Source organism: Chionomys nivalis, chromosome 14 (genome assembly GCF_950005125.1).
Source record: "Chionomys nivalis chromosome 14, mChiNiv1.1, whole genome shotgun sequence".
Lineage (NCBI taxonomy): Eukaryota > Metazoa > Chordata > Mammalia > Rodentia > Cricetidae > Chionomys > Chionomys nivalis.
This window is the reverse complement of record NC_080099.1, coordinates 3,862,622-3,877,261: the sequence shown is the minus strand read 5'-3', so window position 1 is coordinate 3,877,261 and position 14,640 is coordinate 3,862,622. Positions and strand designations below refer to the sequence as shown.

The 14,640-nt window shown below is 44.9% G+C and overlaps 1 protein-coding gene across 1 annotated transcript in view; it reads left to right on the top strand.

Annotated features, from left to right (window-relative positions):
- Positions 1-12,937, top strand: part of LOC130887042 (cytochrome b5) — a 31,225-nt gene extending 18,288 nt beyond the window's left edge. Inside the window, exons 2-5 of the mRNA XM_057789316.1 lie at positions 5,082-5,210; positions 6,683-6,712; positions 11,663-11,697; positions 12,573-12,937. Of these exons, the coding sequence (XP_057645299.1) occupies positions 5,082-5,210; positions 6,683-6,712; positions 11,663-11,697; positions 12,573-12,654 (276 nt within the window). The 3' untranslated portion in view covers positions 12,655-12,937. The remainder of the gene's footprint in view (positions 1-5,081; positions 5,211-6,682; positions 6,713-11,662; positions 11,698-12,572) is intronic.
- Positions 12,938-14,640: the final 1,703 nt, after the last annotated feature.

Genomic DNA, 14,640 nt, shown 5'->3' with positions numbered 1-14,640 from the left:
TTCGTTAGTGGACGGATGGTATACAAACTGGAGATGCAATCACCAGGAGAGATACTGCAAGTGGGTTGGGAGCAGGGCCAAGGGCGGAGCCTCAGTGTTCGTACTTGGGTATCGGGTGGCTTTGGTGGGCTGAAGGACAGAGAGAACGTATCTGAGAAAGACAGCATTTCAAGAAGAGACCCATGATGAGACACTTTGCTGAGAGAGAGCCAGCTGAATTTCTGGAGTGGGTAGCCAATTTGAACTGTCTGTGATACAGTTTGGAAATGCTTGGGACCAGAAGTGTTTCAGGCCTCCAATTTTGGGATATTTGTGTACTCACAGTGGCCTTTTAGGGATGGGACTCACCAGTGTGAGATCCATTTGTTACACATGCTTCTTTTGTGTTTCTTCCTAAGCCTTTTGTGTTGTCAGATGCCACTAGAGTTCTGCTCTAGACTTTGCTTCTGTAGATGCATGAAGTCCCACTAGACCACTGCACCGTTCCTTTTGCAAAAACAGATATCACCTGCTTTTTTCTGTTGTCCTTTAAAAACAACCAACCAGACAAAGCTGTTGCCAACCAGACAAAGCTGTTGTAGCTTTCTGAATCAGAGCCGCTAAATTTGAAACAAGTTCAGTGTCATTTCCTCCAACCATTGTGAACTCATCTCTCTGGGCTTGAGAGGCACAGCAGGCACCCCTGTCGGCATCCAAACCCTGCAGATGGATCTTCTCCCCAGGATATTCTGGATTGGAACAAGAGACAAACTCTCTTGGTGATGACATGAGCACCCACAGATCTCGTAATGGAGGCCTGGTGCGCTGTCCATGGCTGTAGACAGTCTACACAGTCATCAGCTTCCAGTTTCCCTGCCATTGCTCCAACCAGAGCCTCTCTTCCTGTCTAAGAAGACTGAGCGGTGTAGCGATGCAGTTGTTGGAATTGGAGTACCGCCATAGGGTTCCTCTGGGTCCCTCTGCAACAGATGCGCATCCCTCGAGTGGTGTAGACATCTCTGGAATGTCAGCAGCCATTTTATTGCTGAGAATGCTCTTCATTCTTTCAGGATATGTATGGCAAGGCCTTGTCCTTCTTACACATATAACTCGAAGGTAGGTACTTTTATATGATTTTAGTGTACTTATATTTTTCCTGCAACCCCTCACATGAAGTTAAGGTATCATGTCAGCACTTAGTAAGTTTTTATTTGAGGTTTTAGGATTAGGAGTGTACATTGTACCATGACTTCCTCAATGTATCCTTAGTTCTGAGTTGGAGATGTGGCAGAAAATTTCTCCATTTATGGACCATGTCAACTTTTAGTATTTTAAAACAGAGTTCCCTTCCTTCCTTCCTTCCTTCCTTCCTTCCTTCCTTCCTTCCTTCCTTCAGATAAAAACGTGAAGACTACTAACACCATTTATTCGCCCCTTGCTCTGTTCATCTCTGTCTCTGTTCGCATGTATTGTCAGGATGAGGGTGTAATAAGGCAGCTAAAGAAGTTGGGAATTCACAAAAATACGGGGAAGGAACTGTGATCTTGCAAGATACATAGGCAGAGTGCTGAGGTTATCCCAACAACCAGTTTAGATCTGGTCTGTCTCCCTAATCCCCACATCAACCTCCCTTCCTTCTTCTCCCATCTTCACCTTCTTCATCCCCCGGCTGCTTCCGCTATGAGCCGTCATTCTAGCCTAGAATACTTACTGTCCTTTGTCGTCCTGCTCAGAACTCTCAGAGTAAAGTCTGACTTCATCGCCTTCATTTTGATGACTTCTTGTTGCTCACCAAAAAGATCAAGATCCTTGAAGAGACCTGGGATCCCTTCTTGGCCTGGCCTGGCCTTCTCCTTCCTGGGCCTCAGGCAGGCTTCCTTCCTGTCCCTGAACTCAGGAACTTCTGCATTAGAGGGACTTCCTCCTGTGACCCTTGCCCCCTCATAACTCCAGTTGCCTCTGCTTTTTTCTTCTCCATTGGCGATACTCCTTTTTCATCTTGGTGGCACATCTTGGTGTGTGATTTCAGCAGTGACATTCGCTTGTAGTTCACAGTTGAGCGTTGTTCATGTTTGCCTTAACGTTAGCCTGTGATCCTTAGGGGCAGGAACCAGGACTGTCTTGGCTTACTCTTGAGGCTGGGTTTTGAGGACAGAAGGCCTGCATTTGTTGTGTGAATTAACTAGAGCCACAGAAAATGAAATATTCCTTTGGGCTAATGGGAACCCTTCACAGATGCGATTGGCCGCCTTGCTGTACTCTGCCCAGGCGTTCTTCTCCACCTTCCCCTCTTTCTCTTAATTTACATGGCAAGCACTTTCTTTTTCTCTGTGTGTCACATGTTTCAAGGAAAATACTGGCTATTGCTAAGAGCTAGTCCCTTATCTTTGCTCTTTTTTATCAAGACTTGAAGTTTATTTTCTCTTACAACAATTTTTCAGGCTTCGATTTTCTTATTGATTCTTTCACAAAGCTTTTAGGGTAGAGTTAAAACGTTCCAACATCAATCAGTTTATTTGGTATTGTGTTTTTCCTAAGTTATTCACACACACACACACACACACACACACACACACACACACACTCGCTTAGCAGTGATCAGTGAGACCAGTAGCCCAAAGTGTTTTCTTCTTTGCTTAGAAAATTGCCTGACAGATGATTTAGGCCAGGTTCACACTGGAGATGGAGCTTCAGGTAAACAGGCCCTTTGCTTTGTTTTCTGTTGGAGCTGAGGTGAGGGCTGCCCCCTTGGCATCGCTCTTTCAGGTTAAGACTGTTGTGTAATTGAGATGGGGTGTGTGCTTTCTCCACCTTAGTCCCTTCAGTCCAGGATCCTCATGACTCCATAGCAGACCAAGATGATGACCTCACTTGTCCCGGAAAATAGGCTGTCTCTGGTGGACATCGAGACTCCGGGAGATCCAATGAGGCTCACTTGTCCTGAGCAGGAATCCCAAGTTGAGGAACTTGTGAATTTTAGGTCATTACCTGAGGAGCAGTAGTGTGGGACCGGTCACCTCTGAGCTCTGGGGACTTTGGTCTCTTCATATCTCCTATGTCCCTGCCTTTCTGCTCCTTGGTCAGATCAATGTTTGGCAGTTCCAGATCGTTCCAGAACTAGAAAGTCTTGATTACCACTAGAGCCTTTAGTGTAAATTTATGTCTTGCCAGTCACTTCTCATTGTCAGAATGGCTGGAGCAGAGCATATTCCAGTGACATAGAGGAATGTTTATGCAATGCAAGTCATGCTGAGGGCAGATACTAATATCGGGAAGTGTTTATTAAGGTACTGTTGTGTTCGCTAAACATAATGATATGTGTCTGACACATAAAATATATCCTCCAAAGTTATGACCAGGATTTCCTTCCTTGTTTATTTTATGTGTATGTATGTATGGGTGTTGTACCTGAGTGCATGTATGTGGATCGCATGTGTGCAGGTCCCCCCCCCGCAGTAGAATTGCAGGTGGTTTTGAGCCACCCCCCATGAGATGAGTGCTGGTATCTGAATCTGGGTTTCTGCAAGTGGCAAATGCTCTTTCCTGCTGAACCACCTTTCCAGCCCTCAAGTCCTGGTATTTTCACTAGTTCCCATCGTGTCTTAGTTGGTGTTCTGTTGCTGTGAAGAGATACCATGGCCAAGGCAACTCATGAGAGGAAGCAGTTTTAATCAGAAGCTTGCTTACAGTCCATGGCTATTACAGCAGGAGGAAGACACGGGTGACCCTGGAGCAGTAGCTGAGAGCTTTACATCATGAAGTCTAGGCAGCAGGCAGAGAGAGTCACACTGGTCTGGTGTGGGCTTTGAAAACCTCAGAGCCCATCCCCAGTGATACAGGTCTTCTGATAAGACCACACCTCCTAGGAAGGAAGGCCTGACTGCCTTTGGCTACACAGGGAGGTGGCTTTTGGACCCTAAGGTAACTTACTTAAAGATCGGGATGAATTTGATCCAGGTACATCTTCAAGCTTAATTTAAGAAGAGTTTTAGGTGTGAGAGAGATGGCTGAGCCATTAAAGGCTAGGCTCCTAACCAAAAACATAAGAAGTGATTTTTGTTTTGTTTTGCTTTGCTTTCCTGCCAGAGTGTTTTGGATGACTTAGCAGAGCGTGTTTTCCTTCTGCATGTCTGAGAACTCTTACCCGGGAACCTCTGGGCCTCATCCCCTAGGGTCTCTTTCCACTGTTGGACTTGGCTTCCTGAAGCAAGATTGTCCTTTGTTTTTCCAGTTAATGCAACTAAAAACACTAAAATGCTTCTGCAAAATAAAGGGTTCTTCCCTCCGCTCCACGTAGAAGTGCACTGTCTTTTCTGTAGATGTTCTGGCTATACCAATGGTGGTTACTTAGATCCTTCCAGAAAGAATCCCATGCTCACTCATCCTGCACCTTCCTGCTTGTCCCCTGAGCAATGCCAGCTGTGCAGTGTAGCTGTACGGAGTGTGTCCTGAAGGGAAGCTTTGTGTTCACCTCTCTCTGACCAATGGACGGTCTCTCCTTGGTCCAGAATCAGGCTGAGAGGGTCCCAAGTCTGAGCCTTAAGTAGATGACTGAAGAGACAGTTTAGGGATGGGTGAAGAAGGAAAATTTGGGGAATTTCCCAGAGAAGCAGAGCAGGCATTACTACATCTTTTTAAATAGTTTACTTATTTTCATTTTATGTACATTGGTCTTTTGCCTGCATGTATGACTGTACAAGGGCATCAGGTTCCCTGGAACAGGAGTTAAAGACAATTGTGAGCTGAGCTGCCAGGTGGGTGCTGGGAATTGAACCCGGGTCCTCTGAAAGAGCAGCAATGCTCTTAACCCCTGAGCCATCTCTCCGGTTCCCACCACATTATTAAGGCCACCACCCATATAACACTGTTGTTGCTGGGCCAGCACGGTGACAGACAGCATCAGAGGAAGCTTCTGCTGTATGGTCACCAAGGAACTGGATCGTGAAGAAGCATGCTTAGAGTTCCCATTGTAGACACTTAAAGTCAGCCATGGTCATCAGTGACTTCTGGGGTGGGCTATTTGATTCAATAAATTAACCATTTCCTTTTAACTCATTGACCTGAAAAGATTTTAATGTTCATGCAATCTGTTCTCTGAACAGCATCCCGGTGGGGAAGAAGTTCTAAGAGAACAAGCCGGGGGCGATGCTACCGAGAACTTTGAGGATGTTGGGCACTCTACTGACGCACGAGAACTGTCCAAATCGTACATCATCGGGGAGCTCCACCCAGTAAGTCAGTTCTTGGGGTAGGAGGTACCTTTCTTCTATAAGGCTAGTGTTTGACATTGGTAAGTCTAGATTTGCATCTAAAAAAAAAGAAAAGAAAGAAAGAAAAAGAAAAAAAAATTTAAAAAACAATAGAACAAAACCAATTTCTTCCGAGTTTAGAATACTTTGAGACAAGGTCTCAATACATAGCCCAGGCTGGTCTGGAGCTTCCTATATAGCCCATGCTGACCTGAAAGTGGCTCCTCAAACCTTTATCTGTGCTGGAATTATCACTGTACATCACCATGCCTAGCCAGGACACCATTTTGTCATAAAATAAATTGGCTCAACCTTTCTTTGCTTGGCATTTTTTGGTTATAGTTATCGCTGTACTCAGGGTCAGAATGCTGTGCTCCAAGGCTCTGCTCTGGGGACACTCCCCAGTCTCTGAGATCCCACAGAGAGACACATCCAGAGGGTGGGGAATCAGTCCAGTCAGTTTGTTCTCCTGCAGCCAGGGGGAGTGAAGGGGGCCATGAGTACACGTTCCCTGACGAGAGATAAGTAGCTGCCCCAGCCTGTTATGCAAGCAAGAAACGCTGAAGATAAATAAATATAGGCGTATCCCTATTTTTATGTCTTACTGTATATGAATGGTGGTTCTTTTTAGAAGTCCCAGAAATCCACTTTAGAGCAGGTTCTATTGAGCTATCTCTGTGTGTCTCTGTGTGTGTGTGTGTCTGTCTGTCAGTGTGTGTGTGTATGTATGTATGTATGTGTCTGTGTCTAGTTTTCTGCTTGCCTGCCGTCTTTTGGATTTGCTGGGAGGCTGACTCTGTCTTGCTTCTCTGGAAGTTTTATCAGCCCACACATTTTCATACTTCCCAGAAGTAACATGGTTGTATTGCATCGGCAAGGTCTGCCCTTGTGAGAATTCCTCCCTGTCCTGTTCCTTAAGTTCTCTTCACATGAGGAGGGAGGGTGAGTTTCATTTAGGTCACCTCCCTGTGAGGTTCTTCTGTGCTCAGCATTTAGATGCCCTTGGATTTTGACATCCTCAGCCTGAGGGTTGGATAGTTTATAGTTATATTTCTGGGAGATTGCAGGCTTCACTGAGGCCATCATAGCAGAAAGATGTGTATCTCAGTGAACTTGAGAGAAGAGAAGGAAGAGAGATTTTGTTTTCAGTTGTTCTCTGAATTGACAACTCTAGTAAGTCTCTAAACCCCTCCACATATAACCAAGACAGTCCTGGGTCCATTCTGAACTCTGGGACTGTGGATGGAAGTGCCTCTTGTTCCTAACTACTGTGAATTTTTGTTGTCAAACCACACGGATCAAACTTTGTATTTAACTTTGCTGAATGCCAAATGCTAGTCATTGAATAATATTTTTTTTTAAAATTCTCAAAAAATAAGTCAGCCCTTTGAATATGAGACTTTTACAGATATCCTGTTTTTTTAATCCCACCCTTTTCTTTTTTTCCCTTACAGGATGATAGATCAAAGATCGCCAAGCCTTCGGTAAGTTTGCACAACCATCTCAGAGTGGTGGGCAGAGGTCACTGTGTGTCTTCATTGCAGGTCAAACTGGGGCAAAGGTCACCGCCTGCACAGATCTTTCTGGGTTAGGTAGATGTGTGATTTACTGGCTTTGCAAAAGCTTGGTTTGGGGTTTTTTCTTTGTTTTTCTTACCAGTCAGTGTGGTTTTGAGGAGACCTTGTGTGTTACAACAACTGTATTACTTTAAAAAACATCATAATTATTAATAAACAAAAGCCTGGGTGTATAGCTCGATTGAAATGCTTGTTTAAGTGGAAGCATGTTCTCCTCCCTGACTTGGAGAGGACTTACCTATGCCCCTCCCTTCTCTGTAGAGTGTGGTGTCCTGGGCATTCAGAAAAGGCGTTTCACATTGGCATCCCCTAGTTCTTCAGTCTGAGCTGACTTTCTTATTTAATTTGCTCATTAAATCTAAAGTAAGAATTTATGAGAACAGCACCAAAGTCCCTGAAAAGTATACCTAGGCCAAAGTTAATTCAGGCTCGTAAGTAACGAAGGGTGAGGGAAGGTTTTGCTTTAGAAACGACAACAAGGAAACCCAGCTTTTCCGTTTTGCTCTGTGCTTCTGGCCTTAGTGGAGAAGGCACACAGGGCGAGCCTCTCTGTGGAAAGCCCGCTGTGCTGTCTCTGCTGCCGAGATGCTGTTTGCGGTACATAACTCAAGAGCATGAGTGCGGATGCTGCGCTCACTCCGACTCTCACACGGTGCAGGAAAAACCATGCATGAGCTTTTCAGTGCACATTTAACGCTGGTGATAGGCATGCTTCAGGGAGAGTTAAGAAAATGAAATGGTGTTTAGAATCTGAACTATGTCTGTGACAGTTGCTCAAATTCTCATGAGTAGGTGGGTTTTCTGGATGCTTTATAGGCAGCTGACATGCTGGAGCACCTATGGTTGTTTCCCCTAGAGTCTGCCAGGGAAGAGGTCTGTTTCGGTCCTGTTAGATGTTTAGTATGTTAGTGGTTTTGTTGTGAGTCAGTCACCTGCAGGAAAACAGGCTTTGGGGAGGCTTGTTTCCTGAGCTTTGATCTGCTGAAGCCAACCACATCCCTAACCGTAGTGCCCATGCAGGTGTGTTTGGTGGTTAGCCTGTCTCATACCCCAGACCACTGGAGGCCACCCTCATCCGTTTGTTCTTAGAACATGTTCGCTGTGCAGCTGTGGGTCTTGGAGATCCACATGCTGGTACTCAGCATGCACGAGGTCCTAAGTTCAGTCTCCAACAACTGGCCGTTATTGTGCTCACCTGGAATCCCAAGTCCTTGGGAAATGATCACAGGAGCACCAGAAATCGTCCCTGGCAACATCATGGGTTTTAGGCTAGCCTGGGATATATGAGACTGTCCCGAAGTGTGCCTGCTATGTTTGCTCCTCTATGTGGGTATTTAGTTTATGTTTGGAATAGCTGGTGGACGGAGCACACGTAGCAGGATGAATTCTGGGACTCGTACTGTCAGCGTTAACGAAAGACCTCCTACCCATGTTTGCAGGAGGGAGCAGCTCTCTCTCAGTCAGACACTGGGCCTCCATTTTATCACGTGTGACCCAATGGATGTGGGGCCTCTCACTGGACTCTGCATCTACTCAGTGTGTAAAGCAGATACCTTTACTCTCAAGATTTTACAGATGGATCAGCTTCGGGGTATTTTATTGTTTTAAAACAAACAAACCAACAAGCAAAAGAATCCCTTTATTTCCTGTTGTGATTTCGCTTAAACTGGAGTGGAGCTGGGAGAAAGGGCGTGACCCTTGCTGATTACTCCAGAGGCTGGAAGCAAGTGACATGAAGAAAATGGGTTGCTGCTTTTCCGGGTGCTTTGTTATTTCTGCCAAACAAAACTGTGCATTTCTTAGGGTCCCATGTTATTGATAGGGGTTTCTGTCCTGCCCGGTTCCTGTAGTCCTTAAGTCCCAAAGAAATCACACAGAGGTCTACATTAATTATAAACTGATTGGCCCATTAACTCAGGCTTCTTATTAACTCTTATAACGTATATTAGCCCATTATTTTTGTCTGTGTTAGCCACGTGGCTTGGTACCTTTTTCAGTGAGGCAGTCACATCTTGTTTGCTCTGTGTCTGGCTCCTCTGTCTCTGGGTGACAACCGCAGACTGAAACTTCCCTCTTCCCAGAATTCTCATTGCCCCGCCTCTACTTCCTGCCTGCCTACTGGCCAATCAACATTTTATTAAAAATAATACAAGTGACAGGATAAAAGACCATTGTCCCACAGCCCCATGTAATCATCTTTGGGCTGGAGGATGTGTTCTGCGGTCTGATGTTTTTAAATAATCATCACACTTGGAGCCGGAGCTCAGCAGTAGAGCACTTTCAAAGTCTGAATAAGATCTGGTGTGTGCGTTAGTCCTCGGTGTTGAGAAAAAAATATTGCTTACCGAAGATATCTAGTTTAATTTTGAGAAATATGATGGACTGGAGCGTATTCTCTTGAACCTGCCCAGAAGAAGCTAAACTGTCAAGTTAAGGAATTTACAGAAATTACACATCTATGAATGAATCCCCAGCAATCAAATTTGCTTACATAGAAGGTAGTAACAGTATTGGGGTACTTCCTTGTTGATACTTTTCAAAGCACTGTGATATACAAGGTTGTATTAGTTTCTGAGATCCTCAGACTTCGAGGCCCTGACGCTCTGGTGAGCTGCCGTCAAAGCTGTGGAAGTCACATGTCTGGCGTCTGGCTTGTCAGTTCCCAGAGTCTCCAAACTTCTTAGGAAGACTTCACTCTCAGTACTTCCAAAGAAGGAGTGAGCTAGGTTACGTGAACTTCATTGAGATGACTGGTTTGCAAAGGCTTTAGGGACTTGTATATTTTTTTATATGAAACTAATCATGATTTATGCTGACTCACATGACCTTTGTAAGTCATTATACGTGCCATACCGGTAGTTTTTACTGCACGTTGGAAGTCCTCCAGGTTGCACAGAAAACAGGCGGCAGAGAGTTCATTGCTGGCTCCCTGAGCCCAGCTGATCTTCTTGGAGCACAGGCCACTAGATAAAATGGGTTTCTTTACCCCTCAGTGAAGTGGAGATTATAGCTTCAACTCCCAAGCATTCTGGGTTTTAAGGCTATGAAGAAAGTAGACAATCCAAAAACTCCATGTTTTTGTTTTTGTTTTTGTTTTTTAAGTTCTACCTTTTGGAATGTCATTGTTACTGGTGATGGTGGTAGTGATGATACACTAGGATCATTTTATTTACTTACCTTTAAACTTTAGAAATATTTATTTTGTGTGTGTGTGCACACATGCTTGTGTGCCACAACACACACACACACACACACACACAGGTCAGGGGATAACTTTCAGGAGAACTGGTTCCCCTTCCATTGCACAGGTCCCAGGGATCAGGAAAGCCCAGGTTGTCCGGCTCTGAAGCAAGTGCCTTTGCTTGCTGAGCCAAGTCTCCTGCCCTTATAACAGTATCTTAAATGGCGTGGGCACATTTGAGCCCCAGCAATATTTTAACCTTACATTGGTGCCTTTGTGCTCTCAATGTGGCCACAAAGACAGGGAAGGCTGGGAAGGCTACCTGAGGTTGCACAGGGTCTCCTGAAATGCATGCACCCCTGCCTGTATCTCAAGGGAGTGGTCCTTGCTCTCTGCGTCCTCACACTATCCAGCATGCGATAGTTTCCTGCCTTCAGTGGGCTCTTCGGTGTCGTCCATCATTGTGTTTCTATTAATAAATGAATAATATTGTTTGCGTATTTAATTGTCTCTCACAATCGGTGTCAATTATACTCAGATGCTCATGAAAATTAATCTTGTGCTGGTTATGAATTCCTGTCGTCACCACTATTTAAAATTGCTTAAAAGGGTAACAGGTGTGACGTTTTCTTTTTAAATGATTTGTTTTTCTTCCCCTACTATGTCAGGAGTCTTAAAGGTGATGTGTCAAGGTTGGTGTGTGTTGCTGGGCTGCTTTGCTCATGCGCCCCTAAAATGAATTTGCTTTTTTTTGGGGGGGTCCCTAACACACCTCTTAGGGGCACCGCTCTGCTTTGCTGCGTCAAGCTACTTACCTGGCTGATGTTTACCATCTATGCTGTAGGAAGCTGCAGACAGGACTCTCTGGTGGAGCTGGCCTGTCTGTGGCTGCTTTTGCTGGCGCACTAACAGTTTCGCTGGTGTGGAATATTACAAGTGCTTCCTAAAATGTGTTAAAACCTAAATGCGTGTGCTTTGGTGGGACGCAGTCCTTGAACGGTCTGAGAAAATATGTGGTGATTTTTTTTTAACGGTCCTCCTGAGAAGGCCTGTGCTCAGAAAGTTCTGGAAGGTAAATAATGCCATTTGTTGGTGAGGCAGAGCAGTTCCCGAGTTAGTCTGTGCTCTTTCTGGTGCCGTTCAGTGAGCTGAAGAAGTCTCAGGAAAGGCGGTGTAGCATGTGCCACGGCAGTTCTTACCATGTTGTCGGCACGCCTGTAACATAGTGTGGGTGCACTCTCGTGCCCCGGCAGGTGTGGCTGACATAAATGACACTTACAGTTCATACTCCGTGCTTTGAAGAGTTAAAGTTCCCTTCCTAAGGACAGTGACACGGCCTTGCATATGTGCCCACGAGTACCTCTATTTACGGTTTTCATGATGAAGTGCTTAAATGTTAAGTGTGGATTATTATATGTATTCTATTGACATTTTCAAATTAGAAAGTTTATGTTCTTCAGCAATTTAAATATAGTTCTTAAAATTTCATTTTCCTAAAAAATGGTAAAATCAGGCTTTTTAATAAGAAGAATTTGGACATAATTGTTTCTTTTAACAATTTTTAAAAGATAGAGTTGAATAAAATGGTGATTTTTTTTTTTTAAAATCTTAAAGCAGGTTTTGAATCAGGGGAATCAATGCTCAGATGTTAACTTCATGTTTTTTTTGTGTTCCAGGAAAGTCTCATCACTACCGTGGACTCTAATTCCAGGTACGTGCTGTTGTCTTTTCGTTTGTTTTGTTTTGGACAAAGGCTCCTGTAGGACTCCGGAGCCAGAGTTAAGACACCTTCCCATCTGATTTCTGTCTTCCAAAAAGTTGAAATTTACAGGTTGAAATCCAATTTGAAAATTCATAGCATATTAAAGTTCTTCCCAGCTATGTCTCTAATTTTACCTATAATTTATCATCCACTGGAAACTTAGAAAAACTGAACAGTGTAAATAAATCAGATATGCTTTTGAATTTGGGAGAAAGACCACAGACTAAATACTCTGGGTATGGTTTTACTTAACAGTTTAAATCCATATGGCATAGATATTAAGTTTGGGTTTTTGAAGAAGTACCTGAGAATTTAAAGCTGAGTTTAAGTGGTAGCCTTAGTACTTGGGGTTCAGGCTCCTTACTTGGTGGCTCTGGGGACAAGGTCTGCCCTCTGCTGTAGAGCTGGCTGACAGTGTCCTCCACATGGGAATGCCAATCCTCTGATTCTCATCGTAGTGCTAACTGGGTCCTGTAAGAGGACAAGACATATCAGGAGCATTCCCCTGTGTCGTCTGTGATTTCACATCAGGAGAAAGTCACTGCTCCTAGGCAGCGCCTGCTGAGAGAGCCCGCGCAGCTCTCTGTATAAAGGACATGGGAGTAGCTGGAAGCAGGGCGAGGGTGTGGGCTTTCTCATGGCGACAACAGGACAGCAGCGACGTCAACATCTAGAGTGTGCACCGTGCTCAAGTTTAGCAGAGCTGAGCTGACCTTCTAAAGTAAGAAAACTAGGCTGTGGGAGTTTTCCATCAGAGGAGCACAGAAGTTGAGGTCTCTGTAGTGAGGAGCATTCAAGCATCTTGTTGCTCTGTGTCTTTCTAGTTGGTGGACCAACTGGGTGATCCCAGCCGTCTCAGCCCTGGCTGTCGCCCTGATGTATCGCATCTACATGGCAGAAGACTAACTTGCCTCTCCAAACCAAGGAAGGGGAAAGACTGCCCCTCAGAAGGGAGAAAAGAAGCCAGTGTTAATCATGTCCACTGACAGACACCTTCCGCTGAGAACGTAATTGTAATATATCTGTTTCCCTTTCCTTCTGTGTTAGTGGAACCAACGAGGGGCTCTTTGTACTCTTCAACTCTGCAAATGTGCCTTTTCTTTCATCAACTCCATTTTGATGTTTCTTCACTACATAATTTACTTATTGTAAGCACGATCTTTTTAAAATATATCTGGCTTTTAAAACATGCTGCCGTGTGTGTCTGTTTGTTTGGTAGGACGCCTCCAGTGCTTAGCGTTTTGGTTTATTTCATAAAGCTGTTTAATGTGCCGATTATTCAGACCCGGGTTGTCTGTGTCGTGAAGGCTTGATTGTTCTTGTCTTGATGACGTGGTGATGATGGCAGTTAACCCATACTGTTACATGGTTTTATATTAGTTACCTGACAAGCATAACTGCTGCAGCAGCGGAAGGAAGAGGAGAATGTAAGTCTCCACCATGGCGGGACGGCCTAAGGGGTAGGGTGCGGGACAACACCCGTGGATCAGGAAACAGAGCGCTAAGACTGGAAACAGAAGTGGATTATCCTCTTTAATGACCCATTCCCGCTAGCTAGGCCATAGAGGCCAAGGTTCCACAGCTCCCCGAGACAGTGCCACCGGATGGGACCCAGATGCTCAAACACACAGCGGCGGGGACATTTCCTAGCCGACCAGTGCAGTGCCAGTGTTGTTTCTTTTTCAAGAAGATTAAGATTCAGAAATTATATCTCAAAGATTGGTAATTTTTCTACTTGAAATGCATGGTAGAGTATGGAAGTGACCTACAAGATCTAGGAAAGAGGCGCCACGTCCTCTGTGTGTGACGGATAACAGCAGCGTAAACCAGGTTGTAACGGCCTGTTCTCTGTTTAAAAGTCGTTCCCCAGAGACTCACAGTTTCGTAACTTTTGAAGTTCTACAGATTCCCCATCCAGAGACAACAGCAGAGTATGTCCCCATCTTAGGAAATACTGATTGAGTGACTCATCGGAGCACAGATCTGGACAGATTTGCTGCTTGGTCTTTTGGCGGAGCCTTAGCTGCTGAGTGATGAGCCGTGAGAAGTGACCTCTCAGGAAGCTTTCGTTGTTATCCCCTGCCTGGTGCGTTATTAGCATCCATGACTTTTTATTTTAAATGCAGAAACCCCAGGGGGTAATCTGCTAGGTGGTACTTGTACCGAGCTGTGACTAGGTGACCAGATAAAGTTTAGTGTTCCTGTGGAGTTCCGGATATAGATTAGGGCGATTAATAGGGGGATTGATCCAGTGGCGTTCTTAAGAAATAGCACAGCAGAAAGGAGTGTTACCGTTGCTACAGAGCACAGATTGTTTCTTAAGGATCCTTTTCAGTTATTTTTATCGTATGTGTGTGAGTGCAAGCCTGCGTGTATGTACTGCATGGGTGCCAAATACCCAGAGGCTAGAATGTCGGATGATTGTGAACACGGTGGCGAGCTGCCACGTGGGAGCTAGGAACTGGGTCCATGTCTTCTGCAAGGTCAGCATAACTTAACTGAGTCATCTTTCTAGCACCGGTGAAGAGGGATTGCTTTATAGTCAGTGGCATGCATCACCCTTTCCCCGATATTTCCTATGGTGCTATGCGTCAGCGCCAGGCCTTCCTTGCGCATGCTCAGTATATGCTGTGTCACCGAGTCACCCCCCCAGCCACTCTTCATCATCACAATTCTTGTCCAGCAGGGGAAGGGTTAGGGTCGGACGATATTGTAAACTCTTCAGAGCTGAGACAGAAGAATGAGGAGCTATGAGCTGCAGTTGACAAGGGTATGTGCATTTTATTTATTTATTTATTTTTGGTTTTTCGAGACAGGGTTTCTCTGTGGTTTTAGGAGCCTGTCCTGGAACTAGCTCTTGTAGACCAGGCTGGTCTCGAACTCACAGAGATC